The 24,439-nt window shown below is 34.5% G+C and overlaps 1 protein-coding gene across 1 annotated transcript in view; it reads left to right on the top strand.

Annotated features, from left to right (window-relative positions):
• LOC136832927 (serine/threonine-protein phosphatase with EF-hands pef-1-like) overlaps positions 1 to 24,439 on the top strand; it is a 410,969-nt gene that overhangs the window by 343,458 nt on the left and 43,072 nt on the right. Inside the window, exons 5-7 of the mRNA XM_067094587.1 lie at positions 14,246 to 14,373; positions 17,348 to 17,444; positions 24,245 to 24,399. Coding sequence (XP_066950688.1) covers positions 14,246 to 14,373; positions 17,348 to 17,444; positions 24,245 to 24,399 — 380 coding nt within the window. The remainder of the gene's footprint in view (positions 1 to 14,245; positions 14,374 to 17,347; positions 17,445 to 24,244; positions 24,400 to 24,439) is intronic.

Here is a 24,439-nt window from a genome sequence, read left to right as displayed (position 1 = left end):
ATACACTCAAAGCGAATTATGTTTGATAAAGCATCTGCAGTGTCTTGGATTCGAACCTGTGCATTTGCGTTTGATACAGAGAAAACCAGTGACCTATCCATTCAACCATCTGAGGCAGATGAATTTACTATACATCGTTCTATTTGGATGTTAGTTAATCCCAACGTAAAATGCATTATGTTTGTGACTGATATAATATACTGTATATATATATATATATATATATATATATATATATATATATATATATATATATATATATATATATATATATATAATTATATATATATATATATATATATATATATATATATATATATATATTGCATCATGCTATTAAACATCTTTATTGCTTAACTTTTGGAAATTCCCAGCGTTCATCGTCAGCACATAAAATGCAAAATTGGCACAAGTATAAAGAAATAAGTGAAAAATGTCACTAACATTTTAAAACTTACCTTGATACATGAGATTTAAACGGTAACAAAGAGTAAACTAAAATTAAATTAATATCAACAAACTACGTGAAAAAAAGGCAAATACTTAAAACACCAATGCTGTAAACTTCCAAAAAGTGGAGATAGAAAGAAAATAGGTTACGCCAGATAAAAAAAAAACAAATTCTGGTAAGCGATGTTTCTGTCCGTCTTGAAATATTGCCTGTGTTATTTCGCTGGCTTTTTTACACTCGTCTCTTTGAACTCCGCTCTGATCTTGTACTTTAGGCTCTGGCGATGGAAATGGTGATTTTACGAACATTATTTTATATGCATATATATATGTGCATATATGTATATGTTTATATGTATATATATATGTATATATGTGTGTACACATACATATACACATGTATATATATATATATATATATATATATATATATATATATATATATATATATATATATATATATATTTCTTTAGTTTGAAATCTAAATAGTGTTGTCAGTAAAAGGACTGGTTGAATTAATAATATAACAAAATAAAATACGGTGACGAAATAATCCAGGGCGCGAGTGGAATGTAATGACGCTGTCACGCAGTGAAATTTATTGAAGTTGTCACGAATGGCATTTGGTGACGTATGTATGTATATGCTCGGAGAAAGAGAGACGTATTGAGATATTAATCCGGAAATTAAGACGTGGTGAAATGGAACATAAAATAATATTAGATCCTCTTAAGTTTAGGAACACTAGCATCCATAACACTGCTTGTTTACAGCAAAATGTCTGATGAAACTGTGATATCCAGGTTCTGCAACAGGATTTGAATGCTGAAGCTCTTCCTATCAAGTACGCTTCACAATTTTAGGGTCCAAACACTAAAACTAGTAGGCGAAGTTTCTTTCTGAAGTAAACTTATGGTAATTTAATGGGAGGATATCTTCCGACTAATAACAGTTTTCCCCCGAAAGATTGTGATCTGTGAATGTTCCGGGCATTGAGGCAAAACATATTCCAACAATGATAGGAAGAAAATGAAAGCTGAAGCGTGTTGTATTAATATCTACATCTTTGTAGACTTATGAAGCCTGACATATAGCACCTATTTGTTACAGCATAGATGATAGTTTGTTTTTCAGTATTGTTGAAAAGACAGTATGGAGCCTATCACATAAATAATTACATAGGAACCTGTGCACAGCTAATCAGTGATGGGTAGTATGGTTTAGCATTGGTTTATCAGTGAGGTCTTGATTTCGACGGAGTTATTTGTATACGAGACAACCTTCACCATTTACTGATTTGATGCAAACCCATATTAAGTTTGAAACTCAAACCCATATTAAGTTTGAAACTCTTCATTTCACATTATGGGAAATAAATGGCCGCAAAGGGTTGCATATTCTCCTAAAAATAAGCACTCGAAGGTATCAGACTCAGTAATTGACTTGGTTGCATGAACTCTTTATTTTTACACGCAAGCGTTACTCGGGAAATAATGATAACTTAGATAATGCATCAAATGATAACGTCTCAGTGTTTTTTAAATTTAAGTATCGTCCACATCCTTCAGATTCAGAACGTTTGTTGGTACATCCTTCCGCTCGGGGTGCCGTTCGTTCGTTTGTTACGTTTTTTCCTGTGCACGACAAGCGAGAAGGCTCCGTACTGCACCAGTGACATTAGCCTGACATTTTCAGCCAATAGATAAGAAATCATTTTTGCTGTTGCCAGTATATCACGTGATATTTTACATTATTTGAAACAGTAAATTTGTGGGGCTGACCGCTGTCACTAATAGTATAGGCCGCTGGTTATATGCCATACTTCATTTAGATTGTTATGTTTTAGGCCGAATATATGTTACGTCATGTTTAGGATTTCCCCCATACTCGGGGAATTTTTAACTCCAAAATAATTCAGATCCGAAGGAAGTGACTGTCAGGGTCGTTTAATCACACCAAAAACCATTGGAACCCTGTGTTTCTTTGTCCAGTGAAAATGCATCTTACCGATCTGCAGGTATAGACTGAAAACAAGGGAGGTCTAGGTCACTACGCTGAGGAACACCTGACAGGCAGATCTAGACTAAATATAATGAATTGACAAAATCTCTGCTTGGAATCTTATTATCAATAAGGTTTCTCCTCCTAATTCATGACAAAGCTAAAGACCTTGAATATGATATTCTTTTGACAGAAGCAAAAAATTTAACTACGTGTTAAGATATTTTTATTTCAAAACAGTTTCAGTCTACAGCATAAGGTCTTACGAATTTGAAATCAGTCCATGGCCTTGAAAACCTGAAAATAAAGGAAATGCTGGTAAGTCCTTATAAAAGATAAAGGTGAAAAGGGACCATTGGTAATGTCACTCTATAATGTACAAAGCATAACACATGACGAATTATTTTAGGAACAGAATTTGCTCCTTTTAAAGCGTAAGTGCATCATTTTTATGGAAATGTAAATTCAAACATCATTACTGAAATATACATGATGAACCAGAATGTATTGAAAACGGAATTTGAATATAGGTTCTAATTACTATGTTGACCTAAGCATGACGTCAGGAAGTTAATGTAAAAGGTAAATAAAGCAAGCAGCAATGCATACTAAAGGGAAAGTGCGAACACTATGCTAACATGTAGCAAACAAAAGTGAAATACCATTTTTATGAATCGATTGACGATTCCAAACTTAAAAAGGTAGGATGTTAAGTTCACAGTGTGCTGTATTTTTTCTTTTAGGAAAAGTGCACCAAACGCACAAACTAAAAGCAATTAATAGAATTTACCCAACATATAAAATTTGCCGAGCGGACAAAATGTACCAAGTGGAAAAAAACGTACTCAAAGAATATCCACTGATAAAATGAATCCAGTGAACAGAATCTACCAATTGAATAAAATGTACCCAATGGACAGGACATATTGGGTAAAATGTATTCAGTGAACAGAATCTACCAATTGAACAAAATGTACTCAATGGACAGGACATGTTGGGTAAAATGAATCCAGTGAACAGAATCTACCAGTTGAACAAAATGTACCCAATGGACAAGACATATTGGGTAAAATGAATCCAGTGAAAAGAATCTACCAATTGAACAAAATGTACCCAATGGACAGGACATGTTGGGTAAAATGAATCCAGTGAACAGAATCTACCAATTGAACAAAATGTACCCGACGGACAGGACATATTGGGTAAAATGAATCCAGTGAACAGAATCTACCAATTGAACAAAATGTACCCAATGGACAGGACATATTGGGTAAAATGAATCCAGTGAACAGAATCTACCAGTTGAACAAAATGTACCCAATGGACAGGACATATTGGGTAAAATGAATCCAGTGAACAGAATCTACCAATTGAACAATATGTACCCAGTGGACACGACATACTGGGTAAAATGTATTCAGTGAACAGAATCTTCCAATTGGACAAGATGTACCCAATTGACAAGACATATTGGGTAAAATGAATCTAGTGAACAGAATCTACCAATTGAACAAAATCTACCCAGTGGACAGGACATATAGGGTAAAATGAATCCAGTGAACAGAGTCTACCAATTGAACAAAATGTACCCAGTGGACAGGACATATTGGGTAAAATTAATCCAGTGAACAGAATCTACCAATTGAACAATATGTACCCAGAGGACAGGACATATTGGGTAAAATGTATTCGGTGAACAATATCTACCAATTGAACAAAATGTACCCAATGGACAAGACATATTGGGTAAAATGAATCCAGTGAAAAGAATCTGCCAATTGAACAATATGTACCCAGAGGACAGGACATATTGGGTAATATGTATTCAGTGAACAGAATCTACCAATTGAACAAAATGTACCCAATGGACAGGATATATTGGGTAAAATGAATCCAGTGAACAGAATCTACCAGTTGAACAAAATGTACCCAATGGACAGGACATATTGGGTAAAATGTATTCAGTGAACAGAATCTACCAATTGAACAATATGTACCCAGTGGACAGGACATATTGGGTAAAATGTATTCAGTGAGCAGAATCTACCAATTGAACAAAATGTAACCAATGGGCAGGACATATTGGGCAAAATGAATCCAGTGAACAGAATCTACCAGTTGAACAAAATGTAACCAATGGACAGGACATATTAGGTAAAATGAAACCAGTGAACAGAATACCAATTGAACAAATGCACCCAATGGACAGGACACATTGGGTAAAATGAATCCAGTGAACAGAATCCACCGATTGAACAAAATGTATGCAATGGATAGGACATATTGGGTAAAATGAATCCAGTGAACAGAATCTACCAGTTGAATAAAATGTACCCAATGGACAAGACATATTGAGTAAAATGAATCCAGTGAACAGTCTACCAGTTGAACAAAATGTACCCAATGGACAGGACATATTGGGTAAAATGAATCCAGTGAACAGAATCTACCAATTGAACAAAATGTACCGAATGGACAGGACATATTGGGTAAAATGAATCCAGTGAACAGAATCTACCAATTGAACAATATGTACCCAGTGGACAGGACGTATTGGGTAAAATGTATTCAGTGAACAGAACCTACCAATTGAACAAAATGTACCCAATGGACAGGACATATAGGGTAAAATGAATCCAGTGAACAGAATCTACCAAGTGAACAAATTGTACCCGATGGACAGGACGTATGGGGTAAAATGAATTCAGTGAACAGAGTACCAAATGAACAAAATGTACCCAATGGACTGGACATATAGGGTAAAATGAATCCAGTGAACAGAGTCTACCAATTGAACAAAATGTACCCAATGGATAGGACATATTGGGTAAAATGAATCCAGTGAACAGAATCTACCAATTGAACAATATGTACCTAGTGGACAGGACATATCGGGTAAAATGTATTCAGTGAACAGAATCTACCAATTGAACAAAATGTACCCAATGGACAGGATATATTGGGTAAAATGAATCTAGTGAACAGAATCTACCAAGTGAACAAAATGTACCCAATGGACAGGACATATTGGGTAAATTGAATCCAGTGAACAGAATCTACCAATTGAACAAAATGCACCCAATGGACAGGACATATTCGGTAAAATGAATCCAGTGAACAGAATCTACCAATTGAACAAAATGTACCCAATGGACAGGACAATTTGGGTAAAATGAATCTAGTGAACAGAATCTACTAATTGAACAAAATGTACCCAATGGACAGGACATATTGGGTAAAATGAATCTAGTGAACAGAATCTACCAATTGAACAAAATGTACCCAATGGACAGGACATATTGGGTAAAATGAATCCAGTGAACAGAATCTACCAATTGAACAAAATGCACCCAATGGACAGGACATATTGGGTAAAATGAATCCAGTGAACAGAATCTGTCAAATGAACAAAATGTACCGAATGGACAGGACATATTGGGTAAAATGAATCTAGTGAACAGAATCTACCAATTGAACAAAATGTACCGAATGGACAGGACATATTGGGTAAAATGAATCTAGTGAACAGAATCTACCAATTGAACAAAATGTACCCAATGGACAGGACATAATTTGGGTAAAATGAATCTAGTGAACAGAATCTACCAATTGAACAAAATGTACCCAATGGACAGGACATATTGGGTAAAATGAATCTAGTGAACAGAATCTACCAATTGAACAAAATGTACCCAGTGGACAGGACATATTGGGTAAAATGAATCTAGTGAACAGAATCTACCAATTGAACAAAATGTACCCAATGGACAGGACATTTTGGGTAAAATGAATCCAGTGAACAGAATCTACCAATTGAACAAAATGCACCCAATGGACAGGACATATTGGGTAAAATGAATCCAGAGAACAGAATCTACCAAATGAACAAAATGTACCTAATGGACAAGACATATTGAGCAAATTGTATCCAGCGAGCAGAATCTACCAATTGCGTAAAATGTACCCAAAGGACAGTAATATTTGGCATGTATAGATAAGTGGTACATTTTGTCTCGTGATACATTGGGTACATCTTGTCCACTAAATACATACTGACCATTGGATTAATTCTGTTGAGTACAATTTCTTCATCAGGCTCATTTTGTAAATCGGTTACATTTTGTACATTATCTTTTTTGTCTATTTGGCACATTGCCCTGGTGAATCATTTCAGACTGAGATGTTAATATACTACTTTTTAAAGTTTCAATTTCAAAACATCTGCCGATTCACTTGCATCAGTGGATTTTTACTTGACTTCTTATTTATCATCAGATAAATGGCGCTTTCTTGACAGAAAGGAATGTTACTTACTTTGATTATTTCTTAGGTTAATGGAATGACTGCACGCTTACAGATCCTTGTGTCAATCTCAGTCACCGTCGTTCTATCAGCCATTTTGTACTCTTTAAAAATTTCTCATTATTCTGATTATCCTTGTCATTCAGTTCTTCACAGAGTATACCGTCGTACACGTTGCATTGAATTTTAACAGTTCATTTTCTTTTGTGAGACTCGGTACTGCATTGTTTTTCGAGAAATTTTTGCATCAGATGTGACCAAATTATGGAATGATCTTGATGATGAAGTTGAATTATTGGGACTTGGGAAATTGAGGCTTGGAGATTTTTTGGTCTCTAGTCTCATTTCATAATTAGTTTTATCTCGGTGGTTTTTCTTTGGTGGTTTTGATATACTTTACTTCCGTATTTCATTTTCTCTTTAGGAGCTCTTGGTCTTGTAGCATCCTGGAGTTCTGCAAGGTGTTGCAGCATAGCCAATAGTAATAATAATAATAATAATAATAATAATAATAATAATAATAATATGCTTTTCTGAAGCAGACAGCTCCCTTTAAAAACACAAATAAAATCAAAACTACCACAATAAAATTAGAGTATGGACATATATCTCCTAAGATACACCAGTGCCAAGTACCTTAGTTACAATTTGTTTTCCCTTTCAACTTCAAGGAAACTTTATGCTGGAGACTTTACCAGTTTCAAAGTATGAGCTGGCTCTGTATTTGCTTGCCTCAAGTCTCCATCTTTTTTTCCCGGTCGACTGTGGCATTTAACTTATATACAAGATTACAAATAAATTTCAAATTATGACAGTATTAAGTATTTGGTACTCTGATTACCTCAACATATTCGAGACGAGCGACTTAATGGTTTTTATATAAATTTCTTCTGAAAATAAGAGCGATAATAATGCCACTGTACATAATGATGAAGGAGACTCTAATTTTCATGGGACTTTAGCCACTACAATATCGAAATACCTATAATAGTATTATCTTTTCCTCTTCGGGGTAATTAATCAGTCGTCAATGCAGCGTTGAGATTAGTTATTGATTCTCCCTTCCCTGTCGAAAAAGGTCACCATTGATAAGTCTACAAAATCAATGTTTTGCATTTGTGTCGTAATAGCACAGTCTTTGGTATGTTGACTTTTTCTATGTTTTTTATTGATCTGCGTTTGGTGACTATTAATGTACCTTGTTAAGGTTTATTTATTACTGACTTCGGAATAAATATTTTCATCCATTCACACACGAAAAGGAGGCAGACGGCCAGGATTGATTATATACACCTATTTACAGTACATATCAGGAGAGTTAAATGAAAAATCCTTAAGAAACAAACACCTCAAGAAACAAACTTTACAAGGCAAATACTGTTGTCAAACTACGAACTCAGCTTTAGTTTGGTATTGTATCGAGTAAAGTTTACAGATTGGTCGACGAGGAATATCGATCGTGTAAACATTTTGTAAAAAATAAAAAAAATTGTTTTAAAGAATGCCATTCATAAAATAAAGATATCAGCACTTATTTACCATTCAACGATAGTTTGTTTTATGCAGATGGTTGCCAAGGTCATTGTTAGATTTTGAATACAATCCTCTCTTTTGTGTCTATATTTTTTTTATGTGTCTATGCTATAAACATTTGATGATTCCCGAGGCTAAGATCGTATTCGTGCACGATTCCATGAGGGCATTTTTCGTCTCATTCATAATTCCTGAACCTCCCCCTGGTGGGAACAGCCTCAGACTCATCCTGTACGAAAGAAAGGAGACTGCTGAAGATTGCAAACTTCCTCCTACCTCCTTTACTCTTAATTTATGCCGGAACTGTAGATTTCTTCGTCTCTTTTTGTAAATATACTTCGTTAGCCTCATTGTAGGGCTGGAGTCTTTCTTGGTCAAAAGACAGCATCGAAATCAAGCGAACAAGTATTAATTTGTACTGACGGTAAAGGTTTATTATCTAAAATTGGTAGATATTAGAATGATATGGCAAGTAATTTAGTATGTTTACGAAGATACGTGAAGTAAAGAAACAAATAACTAGATACAGCAACCTTCAACAACGCGAAAAGGGTGTAGATTGCTATGGTCTAACTGTAATCTGCAGTCGTCCTACATTTTGGAATTTGAGGGAGAGGAATGTAAGCCAAAAACTGTTTAGCCTCAATTGGCCTGTAGAGAATGTTCAGCTTTGTCCTTTGGTCTTACAGAGTTTTCCTTCAGTAGCCACGAATATAAAGAAAACACAAGCATTTATCCAAAAGGTGGATTAGATTAGATTAATTGTGGGTTATCTGGCGTCACAACTACCAGGGTCACCGACGCCGATCCAAAAGGTGGAAGGCTTAACCGAGGTCTTATCGAGATGAAGATGAGTCATTATGGTAGCATAATTTGAATACATTATTTTTAAAGGTTCATTTGGAAAATCTGTTTATGCAAACGACTGACAGATTGAGGGATGAGGAAGGAGAGAGGATATTTTCCTTAATTACTCAGCACAACAAATATTCTGTACAAAGAGAAAGAATTTCGATGGAAACACAATACCTTCGTTACTTTTAGCCATTAGAAATCAAGAATTCCTGGATAGGTCATCCTCCATGTGAAGTGTCATTTACGATTATAGAATTTCCTTTAACTTTTGTTGTTAAAGACTTATTTATTGAGGAAGATTTCATGTAGTTTGATCATCGCATTACCAAAAGTGTAATATCTCCATTAACACGTTGTTCCATCTCTCTCGAAAGATTTACGACTTACGGCATAAGTTTACAATTATATTACTTGCCATCATCATGTTTTCTGGAAACCAGTGACTTTACATGAACTTTGATGCTACGGTGCAAGGGAAATTTAAATCAGTTAGTTATATGCTGCGTTGAACCGAGTTTCAACGAAACTTCAGCTAGCATCTCAGTTGTCAAAGTCCAAACAACAGATAGATTGACAGTCGACAGTTACCACCAATTAGTTCGCGTAGAAGGAGGTCACTTTGGCTCAGTTTAGATTTGTATGTTGTTTCATAGTTTTCATTTTTACCAAACTCAATTTCGAATTTGATTGAAAGGTCTTAGCAAGGTTTCTTCTTGAAAATAGAATTTTTCTGAAGCAAGTACCCAGTAAGAATTTACATGTTAAAGAAAATTTGGTTCATAGTAATACTAGGGTTAATACATGCAGTTCTTTATAAATATTATTGTGGTATTTGATACTTACAGCATTAACGTAAACATTCCTGGCTGCTATGGATGTTAATTCATTTTGCCTTTCATTCATGGCAGATGCTAGAAAAATGTGTGAGGCTTTCCTATAACAAAATTGCTGAGAATATGGTCTCCGTCTTCCAATTTAGCTGCCTTTTTTTCATACAGGTATCATATATATACGAGTATATATATATGTGTGTGTGTGTGTGTGTGTGTCAGTTTTGGTTTACAGAAAGTCTTTAAGGGATGAGACTATTTGCACTTTTCTAGACTTCAGCTGACACTGGTATATAGTCATAGTTGGGTCGACTGGTGAGCAGTAGTAACCGAAATGAAACCATTCGCTGTGTAAATGCGAGGCCATGCTTTACCACTGATATACATATATGTATATGTGAATGTGCTGGTGTGTAATATATATATATATATATATATATATATATATATATATATATATATATATATATATATATATATATATATAGGTTTACTGTATATGGGTGTTTGTGTGTGTGCGTATTATATACAGTATATATGTATGTATGTATGTATATATATATATATATATATATATATATATATATATATATATATATATATATATATATATATATATATATATATATATATATGTATATAATTTTCCCATATACTGTGACATTTTTATATTCACAAATATTAAGCCATAAGTTTTTGTTTAATATCCAGTTCACTCTACCATGGGAATAACACACACCTAGGGGGGAATTATAATTGACAAGTGCTTCAAAGCGCTTAACAATTATAATTCCCCCTTTGGTTTATGTTCTGGAGGTAGAGTGAATTGAATGTTAAACGAAATTTGTTGCTTGTTATTTGTGACATATATATATATATATATATATATATATATATATATATATATATATATATATATATATATATATATATATTAACTCGTTCTGATATTTTGGGTGCATGTTCGAATCTCGTCAGGGCGTCAGAATTTCTTCATTTGGTTCTTCAATCGGGTATTAAGCTTCGCAGTGGCAAGCGCATTCAAAACGTGAAGAAATCGAGAAGTTAAGAGGGCATTGACGTTTGTTACAGTTTCATACGTACCTGGTTAAAAGTGACCGGTAGACTGTATGTTATATATATATATATATATATATATATATATATATATATATATATATATATATATATATGTATATATATATATTTATATATATATACATATATACATATATAATATTATATATATATATATATATATATATATATATATATATATATATATATATATATACACAAGCCAATTTGTTAATAAGTTTGTTTATTTAGTTTCCATTGTATATAGTTGGAAAATCCATGATTATTCATGTAACTTTAATAATATATATAATCCATTCGGTCCATGGTTATCAACATCACCTCACCAGCGAAAGACCCTAGGTCGATGGTAAGGGTGGAGGACGACATAGGCCGTTTAACCAATAACATCTCAGTGCCTCATTTGGACCTTAGCAGCACACTCTGCCTCCGGGATTTAGTCGATTGGAGGGAGTCACAGCCAGGAAGAGGAAGCGCATAGCACTAGCAACTTCTTGCTGGTTCACTGAAGGTTAATATCATATGAAGGCTCCTCCATATATATATATATATAGATATATATATATATATATATATATATATATATATATATATATATATATATATCATATATATCATATATATGTATATGTATGTACATATATATATATATATATATATATATATATATATATATATATATTTATTGATCGATTGCAAAACCAATGAAAATTCCGATAAGCAAAGGAAAATGTCACCGCATGAAGAAAACTCGTGCCCTGTCGCAAGGGCAAAAAGAAAACAAAGTTTTCCCGTGAGTTTCACGAAGCCTAATGGACGTGGACAGGCAATTTCCTGGGAGAGGTAAATTCATAAGAGAGGTCGAAACTCGCGCAGGAGGAGATACCTGATGCAATTCCCTTCGTTCTGGTCAAATTCCAAATGGCGGTAACGTTCCTTATTGGTGATGTATTCGGAAAAAAGTGGGTCTTAACGTATGTGAGGAGAGTCTTTGCATTACAGTAAATGTTATACTAAAGAAAACGCGAATGTTCAGTAATGCCTTTTTGGTAAACGGGGAACATTTTTGGTCATAAAGGCGTAAGGCGTGAAAAATTTGATCTAGCCCAGGCCCGAAGTAAACCAGTTACAAATGAGGAAGGAAAGAGATTAGAGCTCAAATTTTGCAATTCGTACCTGTATTATTTTAGACGAAGGTGACCTGTGACATTTCAGTCATATTATAGTTAGGTAAAAAAAAAATCGAGAAATGCAACCGGTAAAAGCATCTGCTTTAATGAGTTTTTAAAATGCTTAAAAGTGAGGGCATCTGCCTCCGTATTCTCAAGAACGTCGAGTATGTATCGTGTACGCACACAAAGTATACATAGGGTTACCTTCTGTGTGGTCACAGAATCAAATGGTAGCATAGATAACGTTAATTCTTAAAAGCAGACTGGATGATCAGAAACTAAATATTGTTGAACTGTTGCAGAAAGAAAGTGTACCACTCATCAATAGTTAGAAGGTGACTAGAATGTTAATCTGCAATCCCTAGCGGAACTTCATACTTTTACCTTGTGGTGACTGGAATTAGTGGTTTGCTGGGCTTCTCTCTCTCTCTCTCTCTCTCTCTCTCTCTCTCTCTCTCTCTCTCTCTCTCTCTCTCTCTCTCTCTGTGTGTGTGTGTTGAACAGTCAAACGATTTTCTAGTGCCATGGAAATGTTACAGTTGTCTAATATCAGTAATACGTTATCATAAATGGTATTAGACCTACAATGTTGCTGCGCATTATAAATCCATGTCATGTCCCCTTACTTTAATCAAAATTGGACTTTGATCCTAATCCATATGAGTCTATTCGGGCTCTCTGATATGAATTTTTGCTGTAGATGTATTAATATTGTATTTTTTTATATGCATTTCAAAAACAGGTAGTCAACAAGTCCTTTTGATTTTACAGGACAAAAAGTTGCAAAGTCAGACCTTTATGAAGCAGTGACCATGTTTAGTGACGATTGATTATATTCATCTCATGCTATCGTGAAATGTAAATGTCCTTTCATTAAATTCCCATGATATGATGCTTTAGTATCACTGAATTTTTGTTTCATGAGAAGGGTGTTCGTCAGTATTCAGTTTCATCCCCAGAAAAGAGGTTTACAAAAACCAGTTGTCAGTACTTTTCTGACTCCGTCTGAGCCGGGTACTTGTATTTATATTTATCGAAAGATGCTTGATTCTTGAATAATAATCCCGATTTCTTGGTTTTTCTTTTAAGTAAGTTTTTTAAGGAGTACTTACGTCTGTCTGATTTTAGACCAGTTTTAACTCAGCATCGTCCTTCAGTTACTTTGTACTTCATTATTTTGTAAGAAAAAGTAACGAAAAACCGAGATAACAGTTATATTATGCGGGCTCTTGTGTTTTATGGTGGTTTTCAGAATCATCAGTCAGGTCACTAAGAAAGACTAAAATCGTTCCAGATATATTAAAAAAAACCTTGTGCAACAGATCTGAGAAAGAAGTCGAGTATGTACATAAACTTCAAAACACATGAGAAGTTTATGATCAGTTAAATCTGTCACTGCGACTAATTTGGTAAGGGTATTATGAAAGAGAATCGTAAGCTTTGTCTTCTGTCCACAAACTGCCTTTCCGGAGGCTAAATCTAAGTTTCATTATACTAATATGATTAATAGTAATCATTTCGCAAACCTCGGTAACATATACCCCCACGTAATCTTTCTGATCATTCACCTTTCTTCTTTATTTCAATGGTCTGTTTGTCAAAAAAGAAGACATGATAGGAAAGTGAATTGCCTGAAATGATGCTTTTTATACAAAAAGCATGATGAGTTATAGGTGCACTGCAGGAATGGCGGGGAATCCTGAAAATATAGAAGACTTGATAGAACTGTAGCTCATGTTTAGCATGGTTGAATCATAGCCTACAAAGAAATTTTCAAAATCAAATTTTTATTAAAGATAAACTGTGGGAATGATTATACGGAGGAACTGCGTACGCAACTTGATGTACAGTACATGTTAAACTGGAAACTTCATAGCGAATATTTTTCATTTTCATCATGATCTGTCAACAAGCACAAACTAATTCAGAATCATTATAAATGGCGTGTATTTGTTATCGTGTTATGCCTCAAAAGTTTTCATATTCGTTTGTTTCTTTTTACAGCATTGAAGGCAGCCTTGCTGATCCAGCGGTGGTATAGGAGGTACTGCGCCAGACTGGAAATAAGAAGACGTTATACGTGGACTATATTCCAGTCCATCGAGTATGCAGGAGAACAGGACCAAATGAAGGTTAGTTTATCCCCCTGGATGGACATAATTTGTGCTAATCAATTTATATGTCTAGAATGGCAAATCCATGGAGGTTATCATACAATGTTTTCATTGTGTATGTGATGTGTGGCTCATCGTGTAGCGCATTCTGTTGGCTAGTACGTCCTTGCATTCATCATATCATCATATTAGCCAGGTTTTTTTTTTTTCTATCTCTCTCTCTTTTAGGTAGAGTTTTTATTTAGGTACCAGCTTTTGCAGATGAAAGCTTTCATCTTTTGCTCAATAATGAGTTTTTAAAGCAAATATGATTACCGCTTGAAGAGATGACGTGTAGCATGTACATAAATCGAAAAAAGTCCATGTTGATTGATTATGGTAGGGGCCTTAGTTTATAAATCCAAAATTCTTTATTATGAAATATTCCAGCCTTAGACAAACTTGGGCCGTTTTATAAAGATGAAGGTATAAATCAATATAGCTTTGTGAGTTTGTTTTCCCATCACATAATCAGTTCCGTTACTGATCGTTGTAGCTGAAATAATTGGACATCACCAACACAGGTCCAAAAATTGTCTTAATTTTCCTTTTGAATAACCGGAGATGAAATTAATACGTAGTTTTTTCTAATCGCAGATTTTTCCAAACATTCAGACTTCGCAGACACTCCCATAAATTCCGACAAGTTTTCGATTTAGGATTACTGTCTTGTTAAAGACACCAGTCAGAATCCAAAAGAAATAAGACAGATTTCAGCCGATCACTGAATTACCTTTCATAATTTTAGTTCTCTCTCGATGCCTGCATTTGGTTTTATTTTTCCCTATCTTAGTTGTGCTACTCGCCTTGTGTTTATGCTCGTATGATGTACGCATCAGTATTCACTGGGGAAAATGCTAAGATTTAGGCAGAAGTACACACACGCTCGTCAGAATGTAATGTATGGTCATTTTTTTTCTTTGGTTCTTTGACGTCATTAATTTTCAATGTAATGAACATGGCAGTGCAGGATGCAATTACATACCTGGTTTTCAGAGACTGATTGTTGTAAATAATTGTGACATATTGTTAGTGATGTGAAGGTAACTTTCTATAGGACAATTGTTAAATACGTCCTCGAACCAATAGACTTAGGACGGTATTCATCATTGCCATTCAGGATACAGGTCATGATTTTTTACAACAACATTCACCGGAAAGTACAGTAATAATTTCACTGGTCATGTAACTTCTTACAGTAAGTGACAGAGGAAGTCAGTGATGTAATTATGTTACACTGAAGCACGAGGTACACAGAAAACTTTACTTATTTCGCTAAGTTATGAACTTAGGTAAAGTATGAGCAGATTGGTATCTTTTCCTCCCTCTTTACTTGCCATTATGAAAACACAATGTAAAAACTGCCAATAAAGATGGATAGTTTCAGTTAGTTGATAACTATAGCAAAGTTTTACTCGTAGAGGGGAGAAAAGGTAAATATTCATACAGCACTTTACAAAAGGATTGCACCGTCGTCTCTAAGCCTTGTTCAAAGGTGTGCTGGAAACAGTTTTCAAAATATTATCTTTTAGCTAGCACCGTCATTTACTATGTCAAACTTTGTTCATCAGTGTTTCTGTTTTTACACACATATTTTGACAGTTGCTGTCCAGCAACCACGAGCAACCTTGGGACACATTTTAGCCCAAATGAAAGAAAGAAAAAACCCCAGATGATTCTACTTTGACCTTTGTTAGCCCTACAGTGAGACGATTCGTAATGTTCTTGAAGGTGATCTTGAAAATCACGACTTTTTAGAAGAAGTTCGGATACCTTTGAGTGAAATGTAGCTTGCAAAGTGCAACATTGGGAGGCTAAGATGTTTTGAATTTTCTTCTTTCTCAACGTAGGGAATATTTTAATATATACTTTTGGATATTAGGACTCTTGACATTGTCATACTTAGATATATAGAAATTGTACTGGAAAAGTGAATAAATATTGAAAGTCGATAGAAATGAAGGTAGCAGTACTAGGTGTATTTATTTTCATTCTTTTTCCTTTTTTTGTGTTTCTAAGATGAAGATACACATAAGGCTATTAAATTTGTGAAGCGAAAAGCCCCGAGAAAAAATATATAGGCAAAGGAATAAAAGAACTCTGAACTCTCTCTCTCTCTCTCTCTCTCTCTCTCTCTCTCTCTCTCTCTCTCTCTCTCTCTCTCTCTGGAAACAGACTCTACCGTTTTCATGCTACATTTAAGGCAGACATTTCACTTCGGTGGTCTTCATTTTTATAGATTTTTTCCCCTTTTTCACTCTGCCAGGGCACATTCCTTCTGAAGATATTTATCATGTGAGGGGAAGACAAGCGGGATGACAAAAAATGGTAAAAGAATTCATAACTCATTGAATGGTAATTTTCATGATTAATCACACTGTGATAAAGTATATATAGTGTTTTTCATATACTTTTTTTTTATTACCTTCGCCAACAGAGTTTGAATGAGATAATGTTTCACCCGTGTCAGTGTTTTGTTGAGAATATCTTGAGAACGGGTGAACGGATTTACATGAAAAATTGGTTAGGAAATTCGTTGGCAACCCTCTTAGCCGGGTGACGTGAGTTAGACACCGGTTAAGATTAGTTAATTGGTCGCCACCGAAACTGTCTAGAGCATAATAATGGATAGGGGATTTTTCCAGTTTTTGCAAATAAAACCAGAAAATAGGCACATTAGTAACAAATAAGTTTGTCAGTGAGTTTACGACACGGGGCGTTGCGTGGCTTGGCGGAAGCATGTAATGTACTGGGTGCTTTTGTATAATACTTTTTTATCCAGGCTTCAAGGAACACTGAGATTTGCCTTAGAATTGTCAGTACTGGAAAGGATTATTATCTTTACTTTTTCTGAAAGGTCGTCCGTTAGGGAAGAGGGGTGTTAAAAAATCAGAGGTCTTACAACACTTTGAATATAGTTTTTGTGCTTATTCTTATTTTCTTTCTTTTCCAGTTGTACAACTTCTTCAACGCCCTGCTAACGCACATGGGGACGGGCTCCATCAACGAGGTTATGGAGGCATTATCCCCGAGGGCCTCGCCGACAGCAGGTATTGTGATTTGTTGTTGGTATTTTGTATTTGTTAAAGGAGCTGATTTTCTCGACGCCCTTTATTATTATTATTATTATTATTATTATTATTATTATTATTATTATTATTATTTGGAAGATGAACCCTATTCATATGGAACAAGCCCACAGTGTCCATTAACTTGAAATTCAAGCTTCCAAAGAATATGGTGTTCATTAGGAAGAAGTAAGGGGAGGCAAAGGAAAATACAGAAAGAAGAGATCTCGCTTATTAAAAATGAAAAATTTTATTATTATTATTATTATTATTATTATTATTATTATTATTATTATTATTATTATTATTATTATTATTATTGTTGTTGTTGTTGTTGTATTACCCTGGCATCCCATATAAATCAGATTTTTTTTTCTCCCTATAAATATCTTGGGTTTTGAGTCGATTACGCTTTGTAATTAGTGGAAGATCTTGCAAAGATTCGGTTTTGTCACTTGTAGAAACACAAAGGCCCTTCTTGAATACGTTGTCACGGATTCTTGTAAGCCTCATGTACTGTATGTGTCACCTGCCTGTTTCTCATGTATCTTGCTTTTGTTCTCATGCCTCTTGGGTCCTGAAAGCCTTCCTTTCTGCTGGTTCAACCAATGCATTAGTCAGCATTTTCTACGTCTTTCTTACCCTGTATTATACCATTCTCTCATATCTTCTGATTCTGAATTATCTTCTCTTAGAAATATATCGTTTTCCTTCCTTTATTTTTTCTTTCAAACCTTCTTCTTCCATATATATTTCAGTAATATTTTCAGCGCATGATGATTTTTTGACTCTCGTGCGATTTTTTCCTCAGTGGTGACATTATTTGATATCCGGTCCCATTTGTGATATTGTGCATCGTGAACCTTACCAACCTCTTGGTACTCTAGCCATCCCTTCGTACGGTCTTAGCTGAAGAGGGTAGTGCAAGCTGAAGGTCTTCCCAAAATTCTGCTTCCTTTGCTCCATATGAAAAATTTCATATCACTATTTTATCATTACCCTTTTACCTGTTTTTTGTTTTCAAAAATTCATACGGAAAAATATATTTCTATTCATAAAAGATATTTTCGTTTCAACTATTTACCTGAAATTATGTTAATTGACTGCAAATATACCAAGAAGCAGATGTGGGTGAAAGGCAGAAAGTTAATTAGTGCTCGAGAATGATAGCTGTCACCTTTGAACAAACTTCTGTTACGTAAACTGATCGTGAATTTATTGTGAATTGTAATAACCTCAAAAGCTTAAGAGGACCTTAGTTATAATAATAAAGGATTTAGTATTAAAATTCTGATAAATGTTTCGCAGAAATAAATTATCTGATACGGTCTAATCACGTGAAACTATAGTTATGTTTAGGCAGTTAGCTGGTGAGATTGGTAAATGTACCATTTACTCCATAACAACTAATAAGTCTAAGAGTTGCAGCCAGCATTCTCTTTAATTCTAACAGGTTTGGCAATGGCTGTGTTACATTGCATAATGAACAGTTGAGGTGAGTAGTCTGCTGAAGCAGAAAACAACAACAAACTCTTGCTGTTTCTGTTGGGACTCGCATTTCAGGAGCTTCTGCTTCAGGCTGTAGTTGCTGAGGTTCATAGTTGGTATAGAACAGTTTCTAATTACTTTCACTTGCAAGAGAACTAGTGCGTACACCGAATCTTGCTGCTTTGGTTAGTGCATTTTGCGATTTTTAGCTCCATGATGGATGTCAGCACTTCTGATGAAAGTTAGCGGGTAAATCTTCATGCTTTGGGCAAATTTGTGCATTAAGAGCAAAGGTGATTGCTTAGAACGAGCTTCATTTTCAGTGCCAAAATAATTAATCAAAAATGAAACTGTCAACTGCGATGTCTTTATGTGCATTTCCAGGGGCGGATTACTGTCAGTTATGTGCACACATTATATAATATATATATATATATATATATATATATATATATATATATATATATATATATGTGTGTGTGTGTGTGTGTGTGTGTGTATATGTATATGTATATATATATATATATATATATATATATATATATATATATATATATATATATATATAGATATATTTAATCTTCATACCACGAAGATGAGATATTTCAATATAGTCCACAGGAGAAAAGAGAATAAAACACTCTAATAGCTCGATAAGTTCGCCTTCCACCAGGCTTTTTCAAGAGCTTTATTACACCTCAACAGAATAAGTACATACATAAAAATCACAAACATTGTTTCTCTCACCGGAAAAAACTTCTTTTATTTTTTTTTTTTCGGTGAGAGAAACAATTGTTTGTGATTTTTATGTATGTACTCATTCTGTTTAGTTGTAATAAAGCTCTTGAAAAGGCCTGGTGGAAGGCGAAATTATCGAGCTATTAGAATGTTTTATTCTCTTTTCTCCTGGGGACTATATTGACATTATATATATATATATATATATATATATATATATATATATATATATATATATATATATATATATATATATATATATATGTGTGTACATATATATATTTACACATATATACATACACGGACACACACACACTATATATATATATTTTGTATAATGAGGCTAAAATCCCACTGCAGTCATTATTCATTGGACATAGTTGCCAGGATTGTTTATCCCCTTTTTAGTCATTGAACGAGTTAGTTTACCAAACACGGTCTTGTGAATATAAAACATGTAGATTAAACTCAAATGCATCAAATTCCAATTATATTTTTAAGGTGCCAAGTTTCTTAACATCTATCCAGTTTGACGGAAAATGACAAACAGTTGCATTATTAGTCTAAGTTACTTTGAAAGCATTTAAAATTCTTATGATAAATTGTTTAGGGATAATAGTTTTTTCTTTTAGAGAAGGGAATTAGCACCTCACACAAGAATACTGCTTTTGTTAATGGATATTGCCATAATAAATCCAACTTACACCCACCACGGCAGTTAATTCATCCCTCTGGATTATGTAGGTTGAAGTTTGAAAAGGTACTCTAGAATATCACATGCTTGCATCATAAACCGTTGTTTTCAGAATTACAGGTACGCCTATCACATTGGAATTACATGGGAGTACTAGTGTGCACAATGGTAAGCAAAAAATCTTTAATTTGGAGGTCTTAGGGTTGTGTTGAAAACTGTTCATATTTTGGCGTTTAGAAGTAAAAGATAAGGATATGACGAAAAGCTGAAAAAAAATAATTCCAAAGAAAATCACAACACTGATCATAATTTCTGTTTGTAGTGGAATAGTTCTTCTTTCTATCGCTTAAGGACTTGTAATTTCACTTCTTTCTATCGTTTAAGGACTTGTAATTTCACTTCTTTCTATCGCTGAAGAAGGACTTGTAATTTCACTTCTTTCTATCGCTTAAGGACTTGTAATTTCACTTCTTTCTATTGTTTAAGAGCTTGTAATTTCACGTCTTTCTATTATTTAAGGACTTGTAATTTCACTTCTTTCTATCGCTGAAGGACTTGTAATTTCACTTCTTTCTATCGCTTAAGGGCTTGTAATTTCACTTCTTTCTATCGCTTAAGGACTTGTAATTTCACTTCTTTCTATCGCTTAAGGGCTTGTAATTTTACTTCTTTCAATCGTTTAAGGACTTGTAATTTCACTTCTCTCTATCGTTTGAGGACTTGTAATTTCACTTCTTTCTATCGTTTAAGGGCTTGTAATTTCACTTCTTTCTATCGTTTAAGGACTTGTAATTTCACTTCTTTCTATCGTTTGAGGACTTGTAATTTCACTTCTTTCTATCGTTTAAGGACTTGTAATTTCACTTCTTTCTATCGTTTAAGGACTTGTAATTTCACTTCTTTCTATCGTTTGAGGACTTGTAATTACACTTCTTCCTATCGTTTAAGGGTTTGTAATTTCACTTCTTTCTATCTTTTAAGGACTTGTAATCTCACTTCTTTCTATCGTTTAAGGGCTTGTAATTTCACTTCTTTCTATTGTTTAAGGACTTGTAATTTCACTTCTTTCTATCGCTTAAGGACTTGCAATTTCACCTCTTCCTATCGTTTAAGGGCTTGTAATTTCACTTCTTTCTATCGTTGAAGGACTTTTAATTTCACTTCTTTCTATCGTTTAAGGGCTTGTAATTTCACTTCTTTCTATCGTTGAAGGACTTGTAATTTCACTTCTTTCTATCGTTTAAGGACTTGTAATTTCACTTCTTTCTATCGTTTAAGGACTTGTAATTTCACTTCTTTCTATCGCTTAAGGACTTGTAATTTCACCTCTTTCTATCGTTTAAGGGTTTGTAATTTCACTTCTTTCTATCGTTGAAGGACTTGTAATTTCACTTCTTTCTATCGCTTAAGGACTTGTAATTTCACTTCTTTCTATCGTTTAAGGGGTTGTAATTTCACTTCTTTCTATCGTTGAAGGACTTGCAATTTCACTTCTTTCTATCGTTTAAGGACTTGTAATTTCACTTCTTTCTATCGTTTAAGGACTTATAATTTCATTTCTTTCTATCGTTTAAGGACTTGTAATTTCATTTCTTTCTATCGTTTAAGGACTTGTAAATGCAACAGTCTTGAAATTTTGTTTCAAATATCCTGTTGTCCTTGTTAATGGAGTTTGTCGTAACGCTAAGGGTGATCAATTTATCTTCGATTGGGCTCTAAAATAATGTACAAGACGAAGTTGTTGGTACTGGGATATATTTTGATATTTATATAAACTTCTTTCTATGTGCAGACGTTAGCTATTGATGATTAACGAAACCACTCATATTTCTGGCAATCAGATGGCTCTTGTTCTAACACGTTTCTACATGTGTAAGGTCAAGTGTGCTATAGCAAATAGCCGTTATTGGGAAAACTCTGAATCTGAAATCTCATGCCAACTTTAATATAGTAGAATATTAAAACGAAACCGGATCCTATGGAGAAATTGAATGAGACACCTTAGGAATTTTAACTGGTTCCTTTTCAAAACAAATGGCCAAATAATGCAAAAGTAATTAATTTTGGTTTGATGAACCATGTAGACGGGCATAATAAATACGTTGAGTATTTTTTGGAGATAAACCCCTTCAGCTGAAACCAAAAACCTTGCTTGAAGTTTTTACAAAACATAATCAAGTTCAGTACCAACGATTAAACTTGGTGTGAAGACTCTTGTAGACTAAATTTACTATGTCTTCACAATTACTTAACTATGCAAAGCTATTAACCAGCCCAAAGAACAAATCTGAGCTTCTTCAAGGGGTCTTGAAGGCTGAGAAGCCGTCGATTGCCATTCGACTGTTATTCCACATCCTGGTACATATTATCCTTTACCGCTTCTCGATAAATTCTTTTCCAGTCAAGGGATGTTAAGAAGATCGTAGGTAACATGTCATTTTGGGTGAAGATAGATATGGGTGTTTCATTGTATTTTCAAAATATGTTTGAGAACTTTCTCCAGAACTCAGATCATTGTATCGTTTTTGTTTTCTTGCTCCAAAGGATTGCTTTTGGGGTGAATGGAGCAATTACAGGCCAGTCTCCATCCTTTCAGTAATCTCTCGTTTTTAAATACATACTACATACACTTCCTCATCTCCTTTATGAATGCAAGAATACTGGTATTCGTGATTCCTAAACCTGTAAGTCTGGCCTTACTTATGGTAATGTTCTGGTACCTTTGCTGTGTTGTCTTCATTATTGTCCCTGTTTTGCTAAATCGGTCCAGAAGCCACAGCCTCCATAGTTCATATACAGTGTTCTTGTCCATTTGTTCACGCTGCTTTTAATATGAAAGCCCTTCTGACATTTGACCGGTCTTCTTCCATCGATTATTCATTTTTTACAAGAATGGCTCTATTCAGAAAATTTCTCTGGGCTAATTCAGTTATTGTAAACGTTCTTTGTGTTTTCCATTTATCGTCAGGTTCATTAAAGATATATAAATATAAACTTGTGTCACAACAACGAAGGCAAAAAAGGTTGAACTTACGTGGCATGTCAAAGAGTTTTTAGTCTGCTTTTAAAGGTACAAAAAGTATTCCATTTGTATGCAAGCAAGCAAGGGCGAGAGAGAGAGAGAGAGAGAGAGAGAGAGAGAGAGAGAGAGAGAGAGAGAGAGAGAGAGAGAGAGAGAGAGAGAGAGAGGTTTCCCAGTAAAAATCACTCAGGGCACGCAAGCACCTTTTGATGGAATGTAAATTACCTAACTAGAAAATGGGATACGTTGGTCGTGTTGATATTGATTTTTGGGATTTAAGAATTTTTACATGTAGGCGATACTTTGTTTCATTTTGAGGAGTTGCATATTACTTTGTAAATATCATCTTGCATCGTTATCGGTTTTAGTCAAACGTAAAACGTTATTAGGTTTATAAAGTTATTTCCCAATGGTCTTCAAGTCGTAAATTCAGTCAAAGCTTAAACCAAGCCATGCATCTTACAATCATACCTGAAAGAAAGCCTGCGGTCACTTTTGTTAGGTTCCTAAATGACTAATTTCTAATGTAAGATTCGTTATTTTTTTAGGACATACCTAACTTTAGGTTTTAAAAAAGGCATTTTCTTGCAGAAGTAAGACAATCGCCCAATTACGGGAGGATAATTTCCTTGATCACATAAACACAAACTATCACAATATTTGCCATTATGCCTGTGCTGAATGCGAGATAGTAAGCAATTACAACTTGTGCCATATTACAGTTTTTGCCATGGTACATATACTGTAGTTCTGGATAAATCGCCCCCACTTCATTGCAGTTCAGTAACCAGAACGTTGTCTTTCTCTTCTGTTTAACTAAATCTTGTATTCACCACCTAGAGGACGACGAACGTCGTAGATCAGCCAAGACGTTATTAGAAGAAGCTTGGAACGAAGACGTACCAGTGGAGAGCAGTTACAAAGGCCCCCACCTGTCTAATCCACTTACGACGCAGTCCATCCACCAGATGGTAGAGGCGTTCAAGAAGAAAAAGGTAAGGCGGTGTGTGTGTGTGTGTGTGTGTGTGTGTCGAT

Source organism: Macrobrachium rosenbergii, chromosome 50, assembly GCF_040412425.1.
Source record: "Macrobrachium rosenbergii isolate ZJJX-2024 chromosome 50, ASM4041242v1, whole genome shotgun sequence".
NCBI lineage: Eukaryota > Metazoa > Arthropoda > Malacostraca > Decapoda > Palaemonidae > Macrobrachium > Macrobrachium rosenbergii.
This window is presented reverse-complemented; position numbering and strand designations above follow the sequence as displayed.